Genomic DNA, 20,126 nt, shown 5'->3' with positions numbered 1-20,126 from the left:
TATCTACTAGACTGTCATTTTACTTGTAATTTGTGCAAGCCGCATGAAGTATTAACTACAGTTAGTGAACACACTGTGGGCCAGGCTTTCAAAGGTATTTGGGTGTCTAAAGATGCAGATAGGTGCCTACTAGGTTTTTCAAAAGTTCCTAAGAAGCTTATATGCTTAATTCTCATTTAAATCAGTGCAAATTAGGCTCCTAGCTGGTTTTTCAGTAGCACCTATTTACATATTTAGATGCCTAAATACCTTTGAAAATTGCCCCCATGTCCTTCAGGTTTCTAGAATTAGTAAATCTCATCCTCTCACCTGTTTTTTATTCATAGCTTGGAAGAGGGAAACAAGCTTGCCTACTTTATCAGCTGCCAACTGGTTTTTCAACTTTGAACTAGTCCAAATGAAAATACAAACTGCTAGTTAAACTGAAACCAGAAGTAATTAAAACAAAAGCATTGCTGCACAACAAACTGGAAGTACTTGCATTTGGAAAAATAGCAGCACTTCCTCCATCGTAAAGACTGAAAATAGTATAGATCAATGGTTCTCAACCTATTGACCATTGTGGGCTGCATATGCAGCTCTGTGTTATGTGGGCTGCATCCACGCAATATGTATACTACCTGTATGGTCCCGAGAATGTCACATGGGCTGCTGCTGTGTGCTGATTGGGTTGCAAGGGGACCACTGGTATAGACAGATAATGCAGTACATGAGCTTGAGTTGACCTCAGAAGTGAAAAGGAGCTCCGTTGTTAAGTCCTTTAAACTTGAGGAGAGCTCTCTGATGCAGCATGTCTTTGTTTAAATGCTTTTAATAGATTGTAGTAAGTTTAGGTCTTAACATAGCTTCAAATTTTAAACAGGTTTATTTACTTTTAAAAATAAAAATGTATTTCAATTTTTTTAAATTTTTTTAAAACAACCTTTACCCATTCAAGCAAGGTTCAGGGACAGCACCTTTTGTAGAAATCAAAATGCTGTCCAAGCAGCAGAGAATAAGGACTAAACTGCTTCTCAGGGTGTTACTCCTAAATTTTCAAGTTTGGCTTCCCCAGTCATAACTTTCATCTCAGTCTCTGGCCAATGTGTTTACTCCTCTGGCTTTTGGGTCTCCGTCAGTTCCCTGCCCACCCTCCCCAAGCCCAGGTTTAAATTAGTAGAAGACATTGTCAAACATCAAATGGTAATTTAGGGTGTAAGTGACTTTAAATTGATGCATCTCTTGAGGTGAGGTGCTCGCCATACCATTACCCTCACGTTAGTACAGCATTTGCCTTAGCTTTCATTGCAAAATATGTGACATTTAAATATATAATATGAAAACAATTATAGACTAAAATCTAATTGTGCTTCTTGTGTAGGTTATGGGAATCTGGTTGGAAACAGCGCTACTATAAGAACAAATTTGATGTTGATGTGTCTGATGAGAAATTCCGTCGTAAAGTTGTACAGTCTTATGTTGAAGGGCTTTGCTGGGTTCTCAGATACTATTATCAGGTACTTAAATTTTTATTCTATGAAATTTAATTTTCTTCCATGTTTGCAGCCCATCTGTCTTTCAGTCGATAGTGGCTGTAATCTGTTACGGATCGATAGGATTGGTGCTACGCCCCCAGCTTTGGAACAGTACCTTGGAGGAACCCCTTCCATGAGCCAGACTCCCAAGGGGGTCTCACTCTTCCTTCAGGGTAGGCCTCACCGCCTCCTGAGACTGAACCTCTGGGCTGCAGCCCTGCTTCACACTGAGCTCTGTTCAGTCAGTCCAGCTGAGGGAAACCTCCAGGTAGAGACGTGTATTCTCTTCAGGGATTAAGGCGCCTCCACCTAGTATTTACAATGACACTCTTAACAGCTTTTCAAAACAGCAGGGTTTATTAGTCAACTGGACGCAGCATAGGACATCCTTAGGGTAGCACGGAGAAATGATGGTTAAAGCATAGTCCATTCTGGTTAACCCAGAGCCCCAGCCAAGCTGTAATGAAACTCCATTTTCAGGCTCTGTCGGATGTTCTTAGTCAGTTTCCAGATGCAAGGGCCCCCCAGCTTCCTCCAGAAGCCAACTCTTGTCCATCATACCTTCCAGTCCTTTTATTCTCAAGCTGGGGTCTTTACTCAGCTTCCTTGCTGAGAGGCAGAGAAATCCATCTCCCCCTGGGTCCTTTGGTATGTCAGTGTCCTGATGATTGGGTTTTCCACTGTCTTCTCGGGTTTTCTGTTGATATGGGGTTTGCCTTGGCCAGTCCTTTTTAATGACACATTCAGGCTCTCACAGCCAGGAAACACACAGCCCTATGTCTATTTAGCTTGTGCTACGGGCAAACTTAATCCTTTTTCCCCACGAGCAAGCCATGCAAAATACATAGGGGACTGAGGCACATGTAGGATTCATAAAATATTACAGAAAATTAACGCTTAATCATAACATCAATAAGTCATTTTAATATTTTCTTACGGTAGTTGAACAGCAGAGGATTGTTTCTAAGGGTGTAAAAGCTGTTTGAGTAAATACTCATTTAAATGTCTTGCACTGTAAATATCTGAAGCTACCAAGCTTTTTCTTTGAATTGAAGAAGATAACAATGCAAGGGCTGGTAAAACTAATTGCAAATGACCAAATGAGCGAAGGGGAAAGAATGCAAAATGCTTGTAAGAATTTGAAAGGTACAGAATTGTCAGTCTTCTCTGTGGATTGTAGTGATGTTACATGAAGTGCATTATAATTGAAGGAATCTATATCTGATTTAAATCTTTTGATAATTGAGATGTTAGATTGGCAAGAGATTAGTTAGACATATTGGGGATTGTAGCAGTGATGGTTAATAACTAGTTTCGTGCTCTGAGAACAAAACAAGCTGAAGTTTGTATGAACTGGGAATAGATAGTTTAAATAATATCAAGTAGCAAAAATAGTATGCAGTGGTGGTTTTTTTGTTTGTAGGGTGTGTTCCCTGTTTAATTGTTGTTTTCATATCGAAATAGCACTAACATGATATGTAAGTTGGGTTATATTAACTAAATATAAAATTTATTACCAGTTTTTCTTGCTGTTTAGATCAGTCTGCTAGGTCACTGATTTTAGTTTGTATTTTAAAATGAAATACTCCATTTAGAGGTGGAGGTTAGAGTGAACAGTGTTTTAGGTTTCAGGGAATCTTGAAAAGGCCTGGCACCTGGTGTAGCATTTTCACTTTTATGTAGGTAACGAGGCAGGGTGCTTGCCATTCTTTACATTTTGAGATTGCATGACAGCTAAGTAGGAAGGTTAGAAAACATGTTTGCGAGTTGTAGGCCAGAAATTCCTATTCCCATAAAGATGCTATTTCTTGTGCAAACAAACATTGCTCATTTTAATAACCACAATCTTTTTTTTTTCCCTGTAGTGGACTTGTGAGTAGGCTAATTGTTAACTCTATCTGGTTTATTTTTAAAGCATAGCTTCTCGAAACTTAAGCTGTGTAGATGAATTTGTCTTTGGTCTGACCCAGTAGGGCCGTTCTTATGAAAGGTCCATCTAGCCCAGTGTCCCGTCTTCTGACAGTGGCCTATGCCAAGTGCCCATGAGGGGATGAACAGAACAGGTAATTATCAAGTGATGTCCCCCATTCCCCACTTCTAGCAAACAGAGGCTAGGGACAGCATCCCTGCCCATCCTAGCTAATAGTCATTGATGGACCTATCCTCCATTAACTTATCTAGTTTTTTTGTTTGTTTTGTTTTTTAACTCTGTTAGTCTTGGCCTTAACAACATCCTCTGGCAAAGAGTTCCGCAGGTTGACTGTGTGGTGTGTGGAAAAAATACTTCCTTTTGTTTGTTTTAAACCTGCTGCCTATTAATTTCATTTGGTGAACCCCTAGTTCTTGTGTTATGAGAATAGTCTCAGGCTAAGAGCCCTCCGTTAGGATAGGAAAAGGATCACTTTACACTTGAAGAAGAAATAATGCTCAGGGTGACAGTTTAAATGTCATGAAATTCACTGGCTTACCGCTAAACTGCATCAGAGGAAGAATAAAAGCAGAAGACTAGAAAAAATGGTGGTGTAAAACCATCTAACAGACAGCAATACAAAAACGTCGTGTCCATTTGTCTCAATTGTAAAGGAAGTCAAAAGTAGTACTACTGTTTCCATGACATAATTTGCAAATTCATGAAGGCAAAGCCATTCTGAAAAGTGAACAGAGTAACCAGCCCAGCAGATCAAGTCTCATTCACTTAATGTGCTCTTGTCTGTTAAAATCCCATCAAATCAGAGATGGTCTCACTAGACTTATGGAAGACCATGAAGCTGAAGTTAGTTGCGTTTAAACCGATTAGGACTGTTGCATTCAACCTAGTGCCTCTGCATGTGTCCTGTGTCTGAAGAAGCAGCACACTGACAAGTGAATGGAGCAGTAGGAAAGAGAACCTGTGCTTGCTAGGAGGAGTGAACAGTTTTAAGATTCAAAAGCTAGCCAAGCAGTTAGAATGACTTTTTCGGCAGCTAACTCTGCAAGGCTTACCACCTTCTTCAGGAATTTGTGAGACCACTTCCATTCTGTAAGTTTTATCACTTTCCATAGGATTTCACTCTGATAGTCTTCCTTTGATTATCAACAGCTGACAAAAGTATCTTTTTTCAGAAACTTACAAAGATTAGATTTAAAAAGGGAGCACAGCCTTTTTTTGCTTGCATCTTTAAGCTTTGTAATGGACAGCCTCACTGAAGTAATCTCTTCTATATCCAGCTTGTTAAGACCTGTTCCAAAGTAAGATTCTGTGTGCTGAAATGATCAAGAAATGTCAAGGTTTAACTGTTCCAAACTGTTCAATGTGTCTATTGTTCAGGTTGACTGCAATCTTATTTTGAGTTTTATACCTAAAGAAGCACAGGCATATGTACAGGCAAAATAGAATGATATACAATGCTGTGATCAAAGTTTTAAGTAGGAAACTTCCTTGATTTCCAGAAATAGCTATTGTGAAACAGCTATCCATAGTTACAGAAGGCAGCTGCTGTGTATGCAAGTCCTTTCTGGAAATAGTTGTGTTTGTGAAGAGCGGTTTTCTATTTCTGAAGAAATCAAAATTCTCACTTGCCTAATAGATTCAGATTCAGTAATGTCTGACCAGCTTCTATAAAACTGGATTTTGGAAATGTAGCTCAGTAGTAGTACCTGTCTTTTTTTCCTCTGCAGCATCTGAGAGCATCTGCACCAGGGTTTAATGTGCTTCAGAGTCGCACCTGAAGTTAATTTGGTTTAACATTCCTGAGTATGTAGACATAGCATAGAATATCAGGGTTGGAAGGGACCTCAGGAGGTCATGTAGTCCAACCCCCTGCTCAAAGCAGGACCAATCCCCAGACAGATTTTTGCCCCAGATCCCTAAATGGCCCCCTCAAGGATTGAACTCACAACCCTGGGTTTAGCAGGCCAATGCTCAAACCACTGAGCTATCCCTCCCCCCTGCCCTTAAATGCATAGGAGCTTTCATTAGCATTACCAACCAGCAAAGAAAATGTAGACTTGCAGCAGGGGATCTAGTTTCTGCAAGGAATCAAGTGGACTTTTTTTTTTTTTCGAGGTCTGCCTTTATTGCGTGACCACAAGCCACGGTGCTGTGGCATTACCCTCGTTGGATGCAGTTAGTATATTGCTTGTGCACATTCACGCTTGGCTCCTTGCATGAGAGCTGTGCATATTCACCAGGAGTATTTGTTTTGATGCACAGTGTGGAGCACCATGGGTATGTATCCCAGTGTGCAACTCGCAACCGTCCAGCGAACTGTCTTTTTTGAGAAGTTTTGGCAATGTATGGTAGGGCAGAAACAAATTGTGCAGGGGTGACTGGGACTCTGGGCTCAAGTTCCCATCTTGCAGCTTTCTCCACTCCATACTATCCCATAATTTTAGCTCCTATTTTGAAAATCCCATGAGCCCACATGAGATTTGTCACTGTCTGCCATCTGACAGAAGCATGGAGCCTGCGCAGCTCGACATTATCATCATGAGCGTTACAAACACAGGACTCTCCTTCCTTAGTATTTGCAGATCCTCAAGAAGGGCCACGGGGAACATGACAACTTCCTGGTGGGCAGATTGCTGTGGGACGTAGCAAGAACCAATTCTGGGTGGTTGGTGGTGGTCATGGAGTGCTGCTTCTGGGCCTGAGACGCTAGCACTGGCTGGTGGGATAGCACTGTAAAGCAGGCTTGGGATGATGAGCAGCGGCTGCAGAACTTTGGGATGGGCAAGGCAACAGTCCTGGAATGGTGCGCTGAGCTTACCCCAGTCCTCCATTGCCAGAATGGGAGCTGCACTGACAGAGGAGAAGCAAGTGGCGACTGCACTGTGGAATCTTGATACTGGATTGCAGCTGGTCAGTGGGAACTCACTTTGTATTTGGAAAATCCACCCTGGCGGCTGTGGTCATGCAAGTGTGCAGGGGCATTAATCATCTCTTGCTGCGCAGGATATTGACTCTTGGCAGTGTTCAGAACAATGGATGGATTTACAGCAATGGGGTTCCCAAACTGCTGTAGAGCGATAGATGGGACGCACATCCCTATTTTTGGCACCAGACCACCTTGTCACAGAGTACTTCAATTGACAGGCAATTTTTTCTATGTTGGTGGATCACTGGGGACTCGTCAGACATCAGAGTGCATGATGGAAGGTGCATGATGCGCACATATTTAAGAGCACAGGACTATTCAGAAAGCGCCAAGCAAGGACTTTTATTCCCGACTGGCAGATTACCATTGGTAATGTTGGAATGCCAATAGTTTCCAGGGGGAACCATCCTACCCTTTGTTCCCCTGGCTTACGAAGCTGTACACTGGCCTCCTTGACAGTGCCAAGTTGAGATTCAGCTACTGGCTCAGCAGGTGCAGAATGACTGTTGAATGTGCATTCGGTAGGCTGAAGGGATGCTGGCATTGTTCTCACTGACATCCAGTCTTGTGAGTAAACAGTATCCCAGTGGTTATAACTGCATAGTTGTGACCTATATAATATCCGTGAAGCAAAGGGGGAAAAAGCTCCCGCCGGGGTGGAAAGCAGAGAGGGTGCTGAGTTTGAACAGTGAGACTCAACGGCTATCAGAAGAGGTCAGCTTAGAGCTATATGGCTCAGGCAGGCTTTGAAAGAACACTTTTTAAGAGCAAGCTACAGTAATGCGTTGTGGTGTGGTGTACTGTGCTCTACCTGGCCTTGCAGTTTGGAGGCCTGCTAGTTGTGTGGTGCTTGGTGTACATCTATGATAATTATGCTGCTTGTCACTGATCCTATGAGTTGTCCCAGTCTACAATAACAAGTGGGTGCTTTCACTGCTGGCAGGCATTCTGCAGCACCAGTTGGGAACTAATAAAGATGTATTATTTTCCAAACACTAGTGTTACTGAGTAATGAAAACTCTTTTTAAAAAAAAAAAAAAAATCTGTGCAAGTTAAAAGCAAATACATTAAGTTCTGTTCCATCGACTTATGGCTGTAAAGAAGGGGAAGGAACAGTCATTTCCATTTTAGCTACACGTGTCAACTGTGGCGCACTCAGGTCCGTATGTGAAGCTGTCCCCTGGTGTGGAGTGATGGGGGGGCAGGGGGTAGGTGATGTGGCCCCCTGATGCCACATGGAATGTTTGGGCTGGTGTGTAGAGGGGTGCTACATTGGAATGCTCCATGGACTGCAAAGGGAAGAAAGCCCATAACTGTTGAAGCTGTAGGTCCACAAGAATCTGCAGCGTCTGTGGTGGCGGCTGAAGAAGCCCCATTATGTCCTGGTGCCTCTCCCTCTTCTTTTCCTGCACCTTTCTCCTGTCCGCTCTCTCCTTCTCCATGCAATATGCCATTTTAATCCTCCTGACCCTCTCTTCATGGTCCGATGCAGCACTGGCTTGCAGGATCTCGCTGAACATGTCATCCCGAGTCCTCTTCTTTCTCCTCCTTATAACAAGACATGCTTATTGATGCTGCTTCTTTCGAGTTCTTGTGTACGGTGCAATTCACAGCTCCAGCCATGGTCAGTATGGTCTGCCGGGGTGAGGGAAAATGAGGAGGGAATTGCTAGGTTGCATGAAACTGTGTATCCGACAATGGCACTGAATGCTGGGACCACCTTCCACAGGCAGTGGGGATTTTCGCTGGTATCTCACTCCTGAGGGTAACACAGGCAAAGAGAGCACAGCGGCTGCTGGTAACTCGAAGCTGCCACGGCCTGTATGTTGCTACCCTGTGTACTGCAGTGGGGCCTGACAAAGTAATCGCTGAGTGGCATGGGAAAGTGGCCCACTGTGGAGGAAGAAATAAGGCTGCCATCCCTAGAAATCTTTTGGGAGAGGATTTTACTGGGCACCTCCATGAAAGTTTTTCATTGTGATCTCTCAGGAGGATTCAGGACACATCCCTATATACATAAACTGCTCCGCATGGTCCCCTTTCCTAGCCCTACAGGGGAATGAAAAGCAGATAACACTACCTCTTTGTTGTACTGCTCTCTTTTCTAGTATGAGTAATTGAATGAAAAGTGAAGAGCTCTGTCCTGTCCCATCCTCCTCCTCGCTGTTCACACCAATGGCCCATGAGTTAGACTCCTCATCGCTATTGGCAGTGGTGTGCAGGGTGGTATTGCGTGTAGCTCTTTGTCAAAGCAGCCAGTCTGCAGCTTGGCATCAGATCATCTGGTGCCTTCTGATATGCCTGCCACCGTTCCTTCACTTCCATGCAGCACTGCTGCTGATCCTGGTCATACCCCCTTCTCCTGGATCCCCTGTGCAGTCTGCTTGTAAATGTCACTGTCTCTATGGCTGGCCAGTAGCTGTGCTTCTCCCCACGGACAGGACATATTGGATCTCCTGGGCCAGTGCACACCTGGAGTACGTAGCCGGCAGGATCAGCTGGGCAGTTGCACACAACAATGGAGAGCTGCTAGGTGTGGCTCACCAAGCTGGACAATCAGGAACATTTCAAAAATTCCTAGGGTGTTAAAGGGGGAGGAAGGAAGAGTAGGGGGCTGCTGGTCTCTGTGACCACTGGGTAAAGGAGTTGACAATTGTGACCAGAGTGGTCAGTGTTGGACACTGGGGGACAGCTAGCTGCTGGAGGACTGTTAGAGTTGACATTAGTGAAAGTAGTATCTGCCTTCACACTGCATCAACCTCAGCACATGGATCATGGCTCAGCGCCGCTCAGGAAGGTGGGGTCAGTATGTCAGCGTAAAGGAGAGCTTACATCAGTGGGAGACAAGACGTGTAGACACTTGCACAACTAGGTCTGCGCAAGGCAGCTTATGTGGACCTACCTCTGTAGTGTAGTCCAGGCCTGAGTTGCAGCTGCTGAGGACAAGCTGCTTATTTTTTTTTGTGAAGCTGTGTGGCTGATTTGCTGAAGGACTGAGTGGGGAGTGGAACTCCACCCTCGCTTGTGGGGCCCTTCTTGAAGAGGGGGATTCTTTCACCTGAGTCCAAAACACTTCTGTCAGGACTGCCTTTAATTGTGCAGATCTCTGTGTTAAGCCCTGCTCCAAGCCAACTGCCTTTCTGTTTAGTATAGCAGTGTGGACTCTTAGAACTCTCTTAATGTCCATTTCTCTCCTCTTTACTTTTTTTAATGAATATGCAAATTAGGTGTGAATGGCTGGCCGACTGCCAGTGTGGTGTTCAGTATTGTTGTGATTGTGCAGCCCAGACAAAGGGCAATGTGAATCATAAATGGAATGAAGAGATTTATAGAAGGAGAGAGTGACAAAACAGAAATTATATAGTCTTGAGAGAAGATTTAAGAGGTGACTGAAGTATTTACACCTAGCTAAGGGTTATAAAACTCAGCTTGCTGTATCTAAGGAGGTAAGGGCTCATAAGTTAATTCTTTTGGAGCAGTTTTCATGTTCTACTCCTGGGGGAATTCTGCACCGCTGCTCAGTGTAGATTTTCATTTCTTCCCTGCCCTGGAGAATTGGTGCTGCAGAGTTGCTGGCCACCTCCGGGGTGAGTGAGGGAGCATTACATGTGGCACCAGAAGTGGGGATTGTCGTCCCCTCCCCTGAGATAAGGGGACGCCTCGACCGCCAAGTGGGGTAGACGCTTCCCCTCCCCCTTCTGAGAGATGCAGAAGATGGAGGTTGAAAGACTGATTAAGTGCCTTGCAGAAAGCCAGCAGCAACTGCTGCAACAACTCGGCAGCCAACAGCAGCAGCTGGTTCGGGAGCTGGGAACCCAGAACCGCAAACAGCAGCAGCAATGTCTGCAACAACTTGTGGCCCTGTGGGCGACCCCAGGGCCTCCTCACCCCAGCGCAGCCTCAGGACCTCCGGACCCCCTTGCACCCGTGCGCCTGACCAAGATGAAGCCTGATGATGACCCCAAGACCTTCCCAGTCACCTTTGAGAGGGTCGCCTCCGCCGCTAAATGGCCGACGGCCCAATGGGCCACACTACTAGCCCTGTATCTGCCCGGCCCAGGCCGCCTACTGGGCACTTCCTGGGTCTGAGGCCCATGACTATGCACAGCTGAAGGCCGTGATCCTCGACGTCCTGGAAATCACCCTTGAAACCTTCCGGCGACGGCTCCGGGAGAAGACCTATCCTCGTCCCCGGGTGATAGCCCAGCAGGTGAAGGAGGCCTGCTGGCGATGGCTACAACCAGACCAGTATACGGGGTCAAGGTAGCAGACCAGCATACGGGGGTCAAGGTAGCAGAACCCACAACCTCCTGAGTGGCGCTGGATCATTTTTTGCACATCTTGCCAGCTCGCGGAAGAACGTGGGTCATGTGCCATCGGCCGACAACGCTGACCCAGGACGTAGCCCTGATCGAAGACTTCCTAGTGGCAGAGGCCCCCATAGGACTGGGGCCCTGGCCTCCAACAGCCGTACTCACCAGGTCCCAGGGGGAGAGAGCTTGAGGCCAGAGGAGCGAGCCCCGGACAGACCTACGATTCCCTGACGGACGGGACATCGGCAAAGCCAGCGGGTGTTTCGGAGGGAACGGGGGCTGCCGGTCGATGCTTCAACCGGAGGGTGACCCCAGCTTACGGAGAAGTTCCCCAGGACACCTGTGGCGTCAGACCAGCCCCAACGTCCGGAGCTGGATCCGTGTTTTACCTGCGGCCGCTTCGGACACCTCTGCCGGGTGTGCCCTATGATGGACTGCAGTTTTGGGGAGGTCTGCTCGGGGGAGACCCGTGTCTGTAAGCAAATTGCGGGAAAACTGACTATCCCCGTCATGCTGAGTGGAGCCCCCGTGCCGGCACTTGTGGACTTGGGGTGTGGCCAAACACTCGTCCGACAGGGTCTGGTCCCCCTCTCCACCCTGCCACTTGGGGTGGTTCAGCTCATGTGTGTACATGGGGACGTGTGGCCTTTCCCCAAGGCCACAGTGACCCTGACTGTAAAGGGAAAGACCCGGACCCTGACGGTTGGGCTGGCCCCGAGGTTGGCATATCCAGTGATTCTGGGACGGGATGGGACTGGAGGGGCTTTATAGAGATCCTGTTGGCCATGCGAGGCCGGGCCCTACCGGAGCGAAGAGCCCTCAAAGGGGAACCCCTAGCGGGAGACGACATAGCCCCAGCAGACCCCAACCAGGAGGAACTCGGGGCGGGTGGCCCGAACCGCGATACCCTGGAAGAAGGGGGGGGAACCCAGACAGCCACCCCCCGAGGGGCCACCCCTGTTAGGGGCAGACTTTAGTTGCGATCAACGGGAGGATCTGACCCTTAGTCATGCCTTTAAACAGTTGGTAAGGGCTAACGGGACCCTGATGGTACCCCATCAGGCCATTACTTACCCCCATTTTGAGCTGATGGGGGACCGCCTATATCGGATCACCCAAGAGTCCCCAACGAATGAGACTCAAGCACAGCTTGTGGTCCCCTGCTGCCATCGCCGAGCGGTCCTATAGCTGGCTCATGATGTCCCCGCGGCTGGCCATTTGGGCCACGAGAAAACCTTGGCCCGGACCTTGGCCTGATTCTACTGGCCTGGAGTACATAAGGAAGTCCGAGACTTCTGTGATTCATGTCCTGACTGCCAGTGAGCTGCCCTGAAGGGGATACCAAAGGCCCCTCTCGTCCCATTGCCCGTCATGGGCACTCTGTTCGAAAGGATCGGCATCGACATCGTGGGGCCCCTGCCTAAGAGTGTTGTGGGGTTCCAGTACATCCACTGTGGAATATCACTGCCCGGACAATTGCCACCGAGCTCCTGAAGATCTTCGCTCGGGTCGGCCTCCCATGAGAAATCCTGACGGATCAAGGCACAAACTTTACGTCCAAGCTCCTCCATCAGGTCTGCGACCTCATGGGGATAAAAAAAGTTACAGACCTCAGTCTACCACCCCCAGACAGACGGGCTGGTAGAATGCTTTAATCGGACGCTGAAAGATATGCTGCAGAAGTTCCCCCCAAAAGAGATGCGCCAATGGGACCAGCTGATTCCCCACCTGTTGCTAGCCCTCCGGGAAGTACCTCAGTCTTCCACCAAATTCTCACCCTTTGAACTGCTGTACGGCCAGCAGCCCAAGGGGCTACTGGATCTCATGCGGGAGAACTGGGAGCAAACACCGTCTCCCACCCACAACCTCCTCGAGTACGTTCTTCAGCTCCAGGGACGCCTGACCCAGGTGGGGAACCTGGCAAGAAAAAACTTACAGAAGGCACAAGAAGCCCAGGAGCGAACCTACAATAAGGGATCCCGGGGGAGGACCTTTGTGCCAGGCGACAGGAGGAAGAGCAGGACCCTATCAGAGGAATCGAAGCTCCTAGCTCGGTGGCAGAGACCGTACGACGTCCTTCGACAGGTCGGACCCGTCACGTATGAAATATCCCAACCCGAATGGAAAAAGAAAAAAGAAATATACTATGTCAATCTGCTAAAGGCCTGGCAGGAGCAGGAGGGGCTCCTGATCACCCTGTACCCCCCCCCCCCGACCCTGAATTAGGACCAGAACCACCAGATCCCGCTGACTCAGAAGAGCCACAATTGTGGGATACCCTGGCCGAGGAACAACTGAAACAGGCCAGGGCCCTCTTGAAGTCCTTCCCGAAAACTTTCACCTCAAGGCCGGAGCAAACAACCTTATTGCAACACGAGATACAGACTATGCCAGGGGAAGTTATACGCAAGATCACTAGACCGTTGCCACGCCGAATGCGGGACCTAGTTGAAAAGGAGGTACAAACCATGCTCGAACTGGGGGTAGTGGAAAAATCACCAAGTGACTGGCGCAGCCCCATCGTCCTGGTCCCATCTGGTTTTGGGACCATCTGTTTCTGCATTGATTTTAGAAGGGTCAACAACATTTCGAAGTTCGATGCCTACCCAGTGCCGTGGGTTGACGAGCTCCTAGATTGTCTTGGAGATGCCCAGTACATCAGCATGCTGGACTTCACAAAGGGGTACTGGCAAATCCCCCTGAGTTTGAGCGCCCATGAGAAGACGGCCTTCGCAACCCCAACCGGATTATATCAATTTACACGAATGCCTTTTGGCCTTCATGGGGCCTCAGCCACCTTCCAGAGGCTGATGGACCGGATCCTCCGGCCGCACCAAGCCTATGCAGCTGCTTATCTTGATGACATGGTGATCTACAGCCGCAAATGGGGGATCGCCTCAACCAAGTTGCCGCTGCCTTAAGAGCCGTATGGGATGCTGGACTAACGGACAATCCTAAAAAATGTAAAATTGGCTGTAGAGAAACGACCTACCTGGGGTACAATAACACACTCACCAACATTTAGTTTAGGCATAGTTAGAATTTAAAATAGTAGACTTTTGCTTCAAGTGGCACTACTAAGAAAAATAACCCAAGATCTGGGGGAAGGGAGGGGAAGCTCTACACAGACTTTTTAGAGCCACGTTTCCTTTGTATGTTGTACCATATTCCTAGATGTTTGAGTTTCTCTTGTTATACTCTTCCATAGGACTACTGTGTTTCTCAACTGAGTGAATTCACTTGTAATCCCTCCCTTTGTTCCAGTGCCTTTTAAGATAAGGAAAAATGTAATTTGAGGTACATGTAATAATTATATTGCACACGAAAGCAACACTTTGCAGCAAAGGTGGTTTGTACCTTCACACACTTGGCATGATGTGTGGCATCCCAGGCTTCTCTGGGCCCAAAACCCCAATATTAAGAGAATTTAACTTTTCTTTCTCAAAATAAGCCAAACTTTGTTGCCATGAAAATAATCTCGCTTCTGTTCTATCAGTCAAAGATCCTTTCCCAACATGTGATCTCAGGTTAGTGTTGTTCAGGTTGATGGAGACACCTTATGAGTCCTTGAGTGTTGGATCTTTGTTCCATCTTTTGCCTTAAGAGAACATTCTTCATCACATTTACACTTGTGAGGAGAGTGAGTTGAGATTTGATTGACAAAGTTGTCCAATGACCACATACTAATTTCCTCTCCAAAGCTGTCGATTATGCTTTTTGCTCCTCCCCAAAGTATCACATGCGTCCTGGGGAGACATGACTTCACACTGAAAGGTTATATGGAATTTTAAACTTTTTCTTAAATGGGACCAAGACTTTGAAGTCACTCAGATCCCCAGATTTACAGGGGATTAGTGTTGAGGGGATACCGTTTCCGCTTAATTTTATCCACTTAGAAAGACGTTATATAATTAGCAGATTTCAATACATAATGTCTGAATACCGATCTCTTTTATGGCTCATTTAACTAATACCAAGACAGCATCTGTCTGCCTAAGTAATGTTTCCATACTTGATATTTGCAGGATGCAACATTGAGTTCTGTTCACACCTTTACAAACACTATTTTTTTGACATGACATCTCAAACAGATGCCATAAGAGGGCAGCTTAGCAATCACTATTTATCTAGAACACCTCAGCCTACCATCGTGGGGAAGGTATTGGATATGTAGAAGCCACCTTACATATACAAGAAGAGGTTACTTGTAACTGTAGTTCTTCAAGATAGTTGCCTACACACATTCATACTTCTCTCCTGCCTTATCCTTTTCCTGAGATTTCTACTCTTGGATACTGTTGCAGTTGGGGCTGCATGCCCCTCCTATAACCGTGGCTACCAAACATTCAGTGCTGCAAGGAAGGCTTGTGGCATGGCTTGTTAGAAGGTTCTGAAACTCTGTTGTTCCAGAAACATATGGCTCCAGGGGAATATGCAGAAACTACACTCAGTAGTAACTACTTCTGGTAAAGTGACCTCTGTTTGTTTTAACACACAAACTGCAGACAAAGTATACACAACCAAGGATTAAGAACTAGGACTAGAACTACGTATGTGCTTGTATGCATTGTGAGGAGAGGGGGAGTGTGCCTGCAATGTCGGAAAAGTCATACTTTAATGAGTAAGGTCGCTACTTTGGCAAGAGTGGCTGTTGGAATACTGTTCAGAGAATCTCTTCTGGATGAAGCAGTTATCTCTCTGGTAACAGGCACAAAGGGATGTGTTGACATAAGACTTTTTCTCAAAAGTTCTTCAGGAAGTCCCTACGGTCTCCGTCACTGACCATTGAATTTAACCACATAGCCTTCTGCTGAATTATTGGGACACATCTCTTCAGCCTTGACCTGAACTTTGGTGGAGTAGCCCAATTCTAAAAGATATTTAGAACTAGCAACTCTTTCTTCAGTGAACATGGGGGTAACTTTCCTAGTTCTGTGACTAAGGATACGAGTCTGTCATGGATTCAGTGACTTTCCAGGACCTCTACGACTTCTGGAGTAGGAGCAGTGGCTGGGGTTGGATCAGCAACCTTGGGGCTGGAGCAGCAGCAGCGGTCAGCCCCTGCCACAGAAGCAGCAGCAGGGCTGGTGCAGCTTCTGGCGGTAAGCCCTTGTGCCGCCAGAGCAGCAGGAGCAGCTGCAAGCCTCTGGCTGTGCTCTGTTTTGTCTGTTTTTCCCCACCCCGTCATTTTTAGTAAAAGTCAGGGATGGGTCACAGGCTTCCGTGAATTTTTGTTTATTGCTGCAACCTGTCCATGACTTTTACTAAAAATACCCTTGACAGAATCTTAACCTTCTCCATGCCACATGGCTATAACACTGGTGCTCATCTTTAGATAGCCACTAATAGTATATGTGACTATTTATCTCCTCTGAGCTGTGTCATTTATTAGTCTCTTGTCTTGCAAAACTAGGGTTGTGCTTCCTGGAAGTGGTACTATCCTTTCCATTATGCGCCATTTGCCTCTGACTTTGAAGGTATTGCAGACCTGCCCTCAGACTTTGAGAAGGGTACAAAACCGGTAAGAGACATTCATTTATTATTCTGTCTTTTAATAGGTTATTGGAAGTCGCTCACATTTTTCCCTTTTTTGTTTTGGCAGTTCAGACCACTTGAACAACTCATGGGAGTATTTCCCGCTGCTAGTGGTAACTTTCTACCACCAACATGGCGGAAGCTCATGACTGATCCAGTAAGAATCCTCTCTTTCTGCTACTGGTTTGTCTTAAAGGAATAATACTGACCGGGGAAAGTAACAGTTTTACTTGTCTGGTCATACAGCTTTGTGAAATGTGAATCTTTTTGTTTCAAATGTTTGAATATATTAAATAACTTTTCCTGAGCCCATCTCCGTAGAGACAAACCAAAATCTCCTCTGCTTCCAAGAACCCTGCAAATTATTTCAGGAGTGGAGGCCTAGCGCCGTTCTCCTGAACTCCCACAAAATCCTACCCTGCTTGTCTTGTTTAGTCAATCCTTGACTCTCTATTGGGCTTGGGGGGTTCCCCTACAGCCTTCTAGCTTGGATGGTATTTTATAATACAGTGTATTCCTTTTCATTAGCCATATTAAACAGTTTTGTGTTAAGCAGGACAGAGAACAGAGAAGGTTCATCCAGCTCTATGCAGACTTGTGAATCCACTTCCTAATTGTTCTTAATGGTCTTTTTGATTTTTCTCAAATGCAGGAATCAAGTATAATTGACTTCTACCCTGAAGATTTTGCTATTGATTTGAATGGGAAGAAATTTGCTTGGCAAGGTGAAATTTAAGATCTTTTTCTATATGAACTTGAAACCTTAATCTTCGTATTGGGGGGTGTCTGAAAAATGTGAACAAAATAGGAAAGAGTTTTAATTAGATAATGATTAATGAGATTTACTGTCATATGTAAATGCATTATTTAAGGAAGGAAAGAGCATTTTACAGCAGATTTTTAAAAATAAATAAATTCATGTGAAGAGCCAATTATGATTCAGTAACTGATCCAGGATTAGCAATGATTAATAGTAATTTTAGCAGTCATTCTGGACCAGTTAATTTTGGCCAGAAATAGATTAATCATTTTTCTATTCTTTATCAGCCTTACTGTATAATTATGTCTTTTGTCTCCTTTGCATTTAATTAATGGATCGTATTCTGTTCAATCAGTAGTTCATTAGTTCCTTGCGAACAATGCTGTAGGCAATAAAGAAACATTTCAGGTACATACAAACTAAGAACAAAGAAATAATTTATAGTACTTAATGTACTCTCTTTTGTCTTTAAAGTATCAGTTGTATTATTCTGTCAATATTTAAATGAGGAGTTTTGCCAGTTAAATACAACATTGCCCTCTCATGATACCGCTAGGCAATTACATGCCCTCCGTCATTGTAGTGTCCTCCCAAGTGTCCAAAAATAGAAATAACAAAACATAATTTTTTCCCTAGTTAATTAATTCGTATAGAATAACTCGGTTGGTTTAGTTGGTCTACTAGTTATAGATGCTGCTAATGATTTTGCTCTAGAAGAAATGGCTAGTAATGATTCCTGTGCATATTGCTTACATTAGACAATAGTGAGGAAAAAATACAATTCCCCGTGGTGCAAACAGTTGTAGAGACCTTTCCCCAGGCTCTGGAGTGTGTACACCTCAGATCTGAACCTAGATCTACACTGTCCTCTCCCTTTTCGCCTCCAGTGGGCTCATGCACTTTTTCTGACTCACCACCTTCCTATCTGTAGCCCCCTCCAAGCTTATGTGGGCATGGTAGGGCCTGGAGGAGGTGAGACCTGGTTGGTGTGTAATGGAGAGAGGTGCTTAAGTTTGCAACAGAGATTGGAATGGTGTTTGTGATGGAAATTCAGGGTATCTTGGTCAGGTAGTAGCAATGTTCTAGATGCTGCTTGAATATGGTGGATCTAGAGCTAGACTGAACTTATTCAAGGATGATGCCCAGATTACAGGTCTGAGAGACTGGGACGATGATCATGTTGTCCATGGTGACAGAGATCATCAAGGAATGGGGCAGGACACTAAGAGCACAGTTCTGGGACTTGGACAACCATGAGGAGATGTGAAAAAGACAGGCAAGGACGTGGGTTTGAATGGAGAGTAAAGAGGTAGGGTTGAGAGTTATTTGCACAAAGTTGATAGTCAGAGTCATGCAAGTGAATAAGATTTGCCACTGAGGGAGCACCGAGAGAGCGAGCCTGTGGGATAGTTACCAAAAATTGACGGGAGATAAATAGAACCTTCCAAATGAAACACTGAAAGTGTTGTTAGAGAGGTGTATTTTATCATCATCCATCCTCTCCTCCTTATTAGGACATAGGGAATCTCCCTTTATAGATCCTCCCCTAAGGGATAGCCATACCCCGTGCTCCTCTGCAGCTGTCAGCTTTCCCACAGCCCTTAGTTTAAAAACTGCTCTATAACCCTCTTAATTTTAAGCACCAGCAGTCTGGTTCCATTTTTGTTTAGGTGGAGCCCATCCTTCCTGTATAGACTCCCCCTTTCCCAAAAGTTTCCCCAGTTCCTACTAAATCTAAACCCCTCCTCCCTACACCATTGTCTCATCCACGCATTGAGACCCTGCAGTTCTGCCTGTCTGTCTGGCTCTGCTTGGCTCATTCTAGCCGCTTTTCATAGTGGAGTGCAAAACAGTGGATCTTTGTTCAGCCATTCTACTAACAATAGGTGTATAAATCCCCTTAACAATTAGTCTCTTGCAGTTTGCTCTCCTAGTTGTTACTCTTTGCACACATGCACCCTCCCCCTGGTTCTGATCCATTCAGGGAAATGGACTTGCTTGCTTTGGAGGCAGGACCGGCTCCAGGGTTTTTGCCGCCCCAAGCAGCGGGGGGAGGCGCAATCGGCGGCAGCTCCACCATGCCGCTTTCTTCTTCGGCGGCAATTCAGCAGCAGGTCCTTCCCTCCGAGAGGGACCGAGGGACCCGCCACCGAAGAGCCTGACATGCCGCTCCTTCCCCTTCCCCTTCCCGAGCTGGTTCCTGGAGCCGGCCCTATTTGGAGGGGCATGATGTGTTAACCTTGAGCTGAACTATGTAAAGGATGCTTATGTGGTAATGGGTACCTGGAATGGTGCAATGCCGTGTGTTACTATACATCAGTGTTTTAAGCCTTATTTCTGAAATTGTCCAGTTCTAAAAAAAAATTAATTCAGTTTAGCAAGTAAATACTAAAGATTAAAGTTTTTAAATGAAATAATTACTTTAAAAAGTTAAGATTCCTGTATTAAGTATATAGAATTTCATTTCTGTCTTTTGTGGAGTATGGTTATAATCAGAAGTGACTAAAATTGGGATTCCATACATATTTTCTGACTTCTGTATACTAGTTTATTAAAATAAAATTAAATGTCAGCATTGCAAACACAGCATGAAATCTGAAAATCAAGCTATTCTTGTATATAACATACAATGTTAACATGTAAAAATAGATGCAATATAAAAATGACCCTAGGATTGCTGCTCTCACAATTAAGGGATGCTGCACCTGTATTCCCCCTCCCACCAAGGGCACTGCTTTTAGGATCCTGAGCCATCACCTCTCTCGGGCAGAGACCTGCATCTGTGCCTTCTCACTGGGGTTTTTCCAGGCTGCCAGTCCCCTTCCTACAGGGATTTCTATAGAAAGTCAGACTGCCCGAGCAGTCCTGCTTTGCCTTCTCAGAGGCTTTAAACAGTGTGATTAGCCATGGTTTTAAGTTACCACACAGCTTTTCCTAAGCAAGCACACTTACTCTGAAGGTGAAAGCGTTACAGAGAAAACATTAAAACAATAAGAGAACCTGCATGCATGTTACTAAGCTTATTAGAGATCACTCGTCCCACCCTCGTTTCCTAATCACCCCAACCCCCGTACCGTTCTTAATTCCTGGACGGGCTCCCCCATGGAATTACATGCAGTCCTTGGCCCACAATGATACAAACTTAATG

General features: G+C 45.7%; 1 protein-coding gene across 2 annotated transcripts in view; it reads left to right on the top strand.

Annotated features, from left to right (window-relative positions):
• Window positions 1-20,126, top strand: part of XRN2 (5'-3' exoribonuclease 2) — an 87,433-nt gene that overhangs the window by 32,189 nt on the left and 35,118 nt on the right. For both annotated transcript variants that reach the window (XM_039528775.1, XM_039528776.1), the window contains 4 exons: window positions 1,361-1,496; window positions 16,097-16,204; window positions 16,286-16,375; window positions 16,871-16,943. In XM_039528775.1, the coding sequence (XP_039384709.1) occupies window positions 1,361-1,496; window positions 16,097-16,204; window positions 16,286-16,375; window positions 16,871-16,943 (407 nt within the window). The remainder of the gene's footprint in view (window positions 1-1,360; window positions 1,497-16,096; window positions 16,205-16,285; window positions 16,376-16,870; window positions 16,944-20,126) is intronic.

This window comes from Mauremys reevesii, linkage group 3 (genome assembly GCF_016161935.1).
Source record: "Mauremys reevesii isolate NIE-2019 linkage group 3, ASM1616193v1, whole genome shotgun sequence".
In the NCBI taxonomy this organism is placed as follows: domain Eukaryota; kingdom Metazoa; phylum Chordata; order Testudines; family Geoemydidae; genus Mauremys; species Mauremys reevesii.
This window is presented reverse-complemented; position numbering and strand designations above follow the sequence as displayed.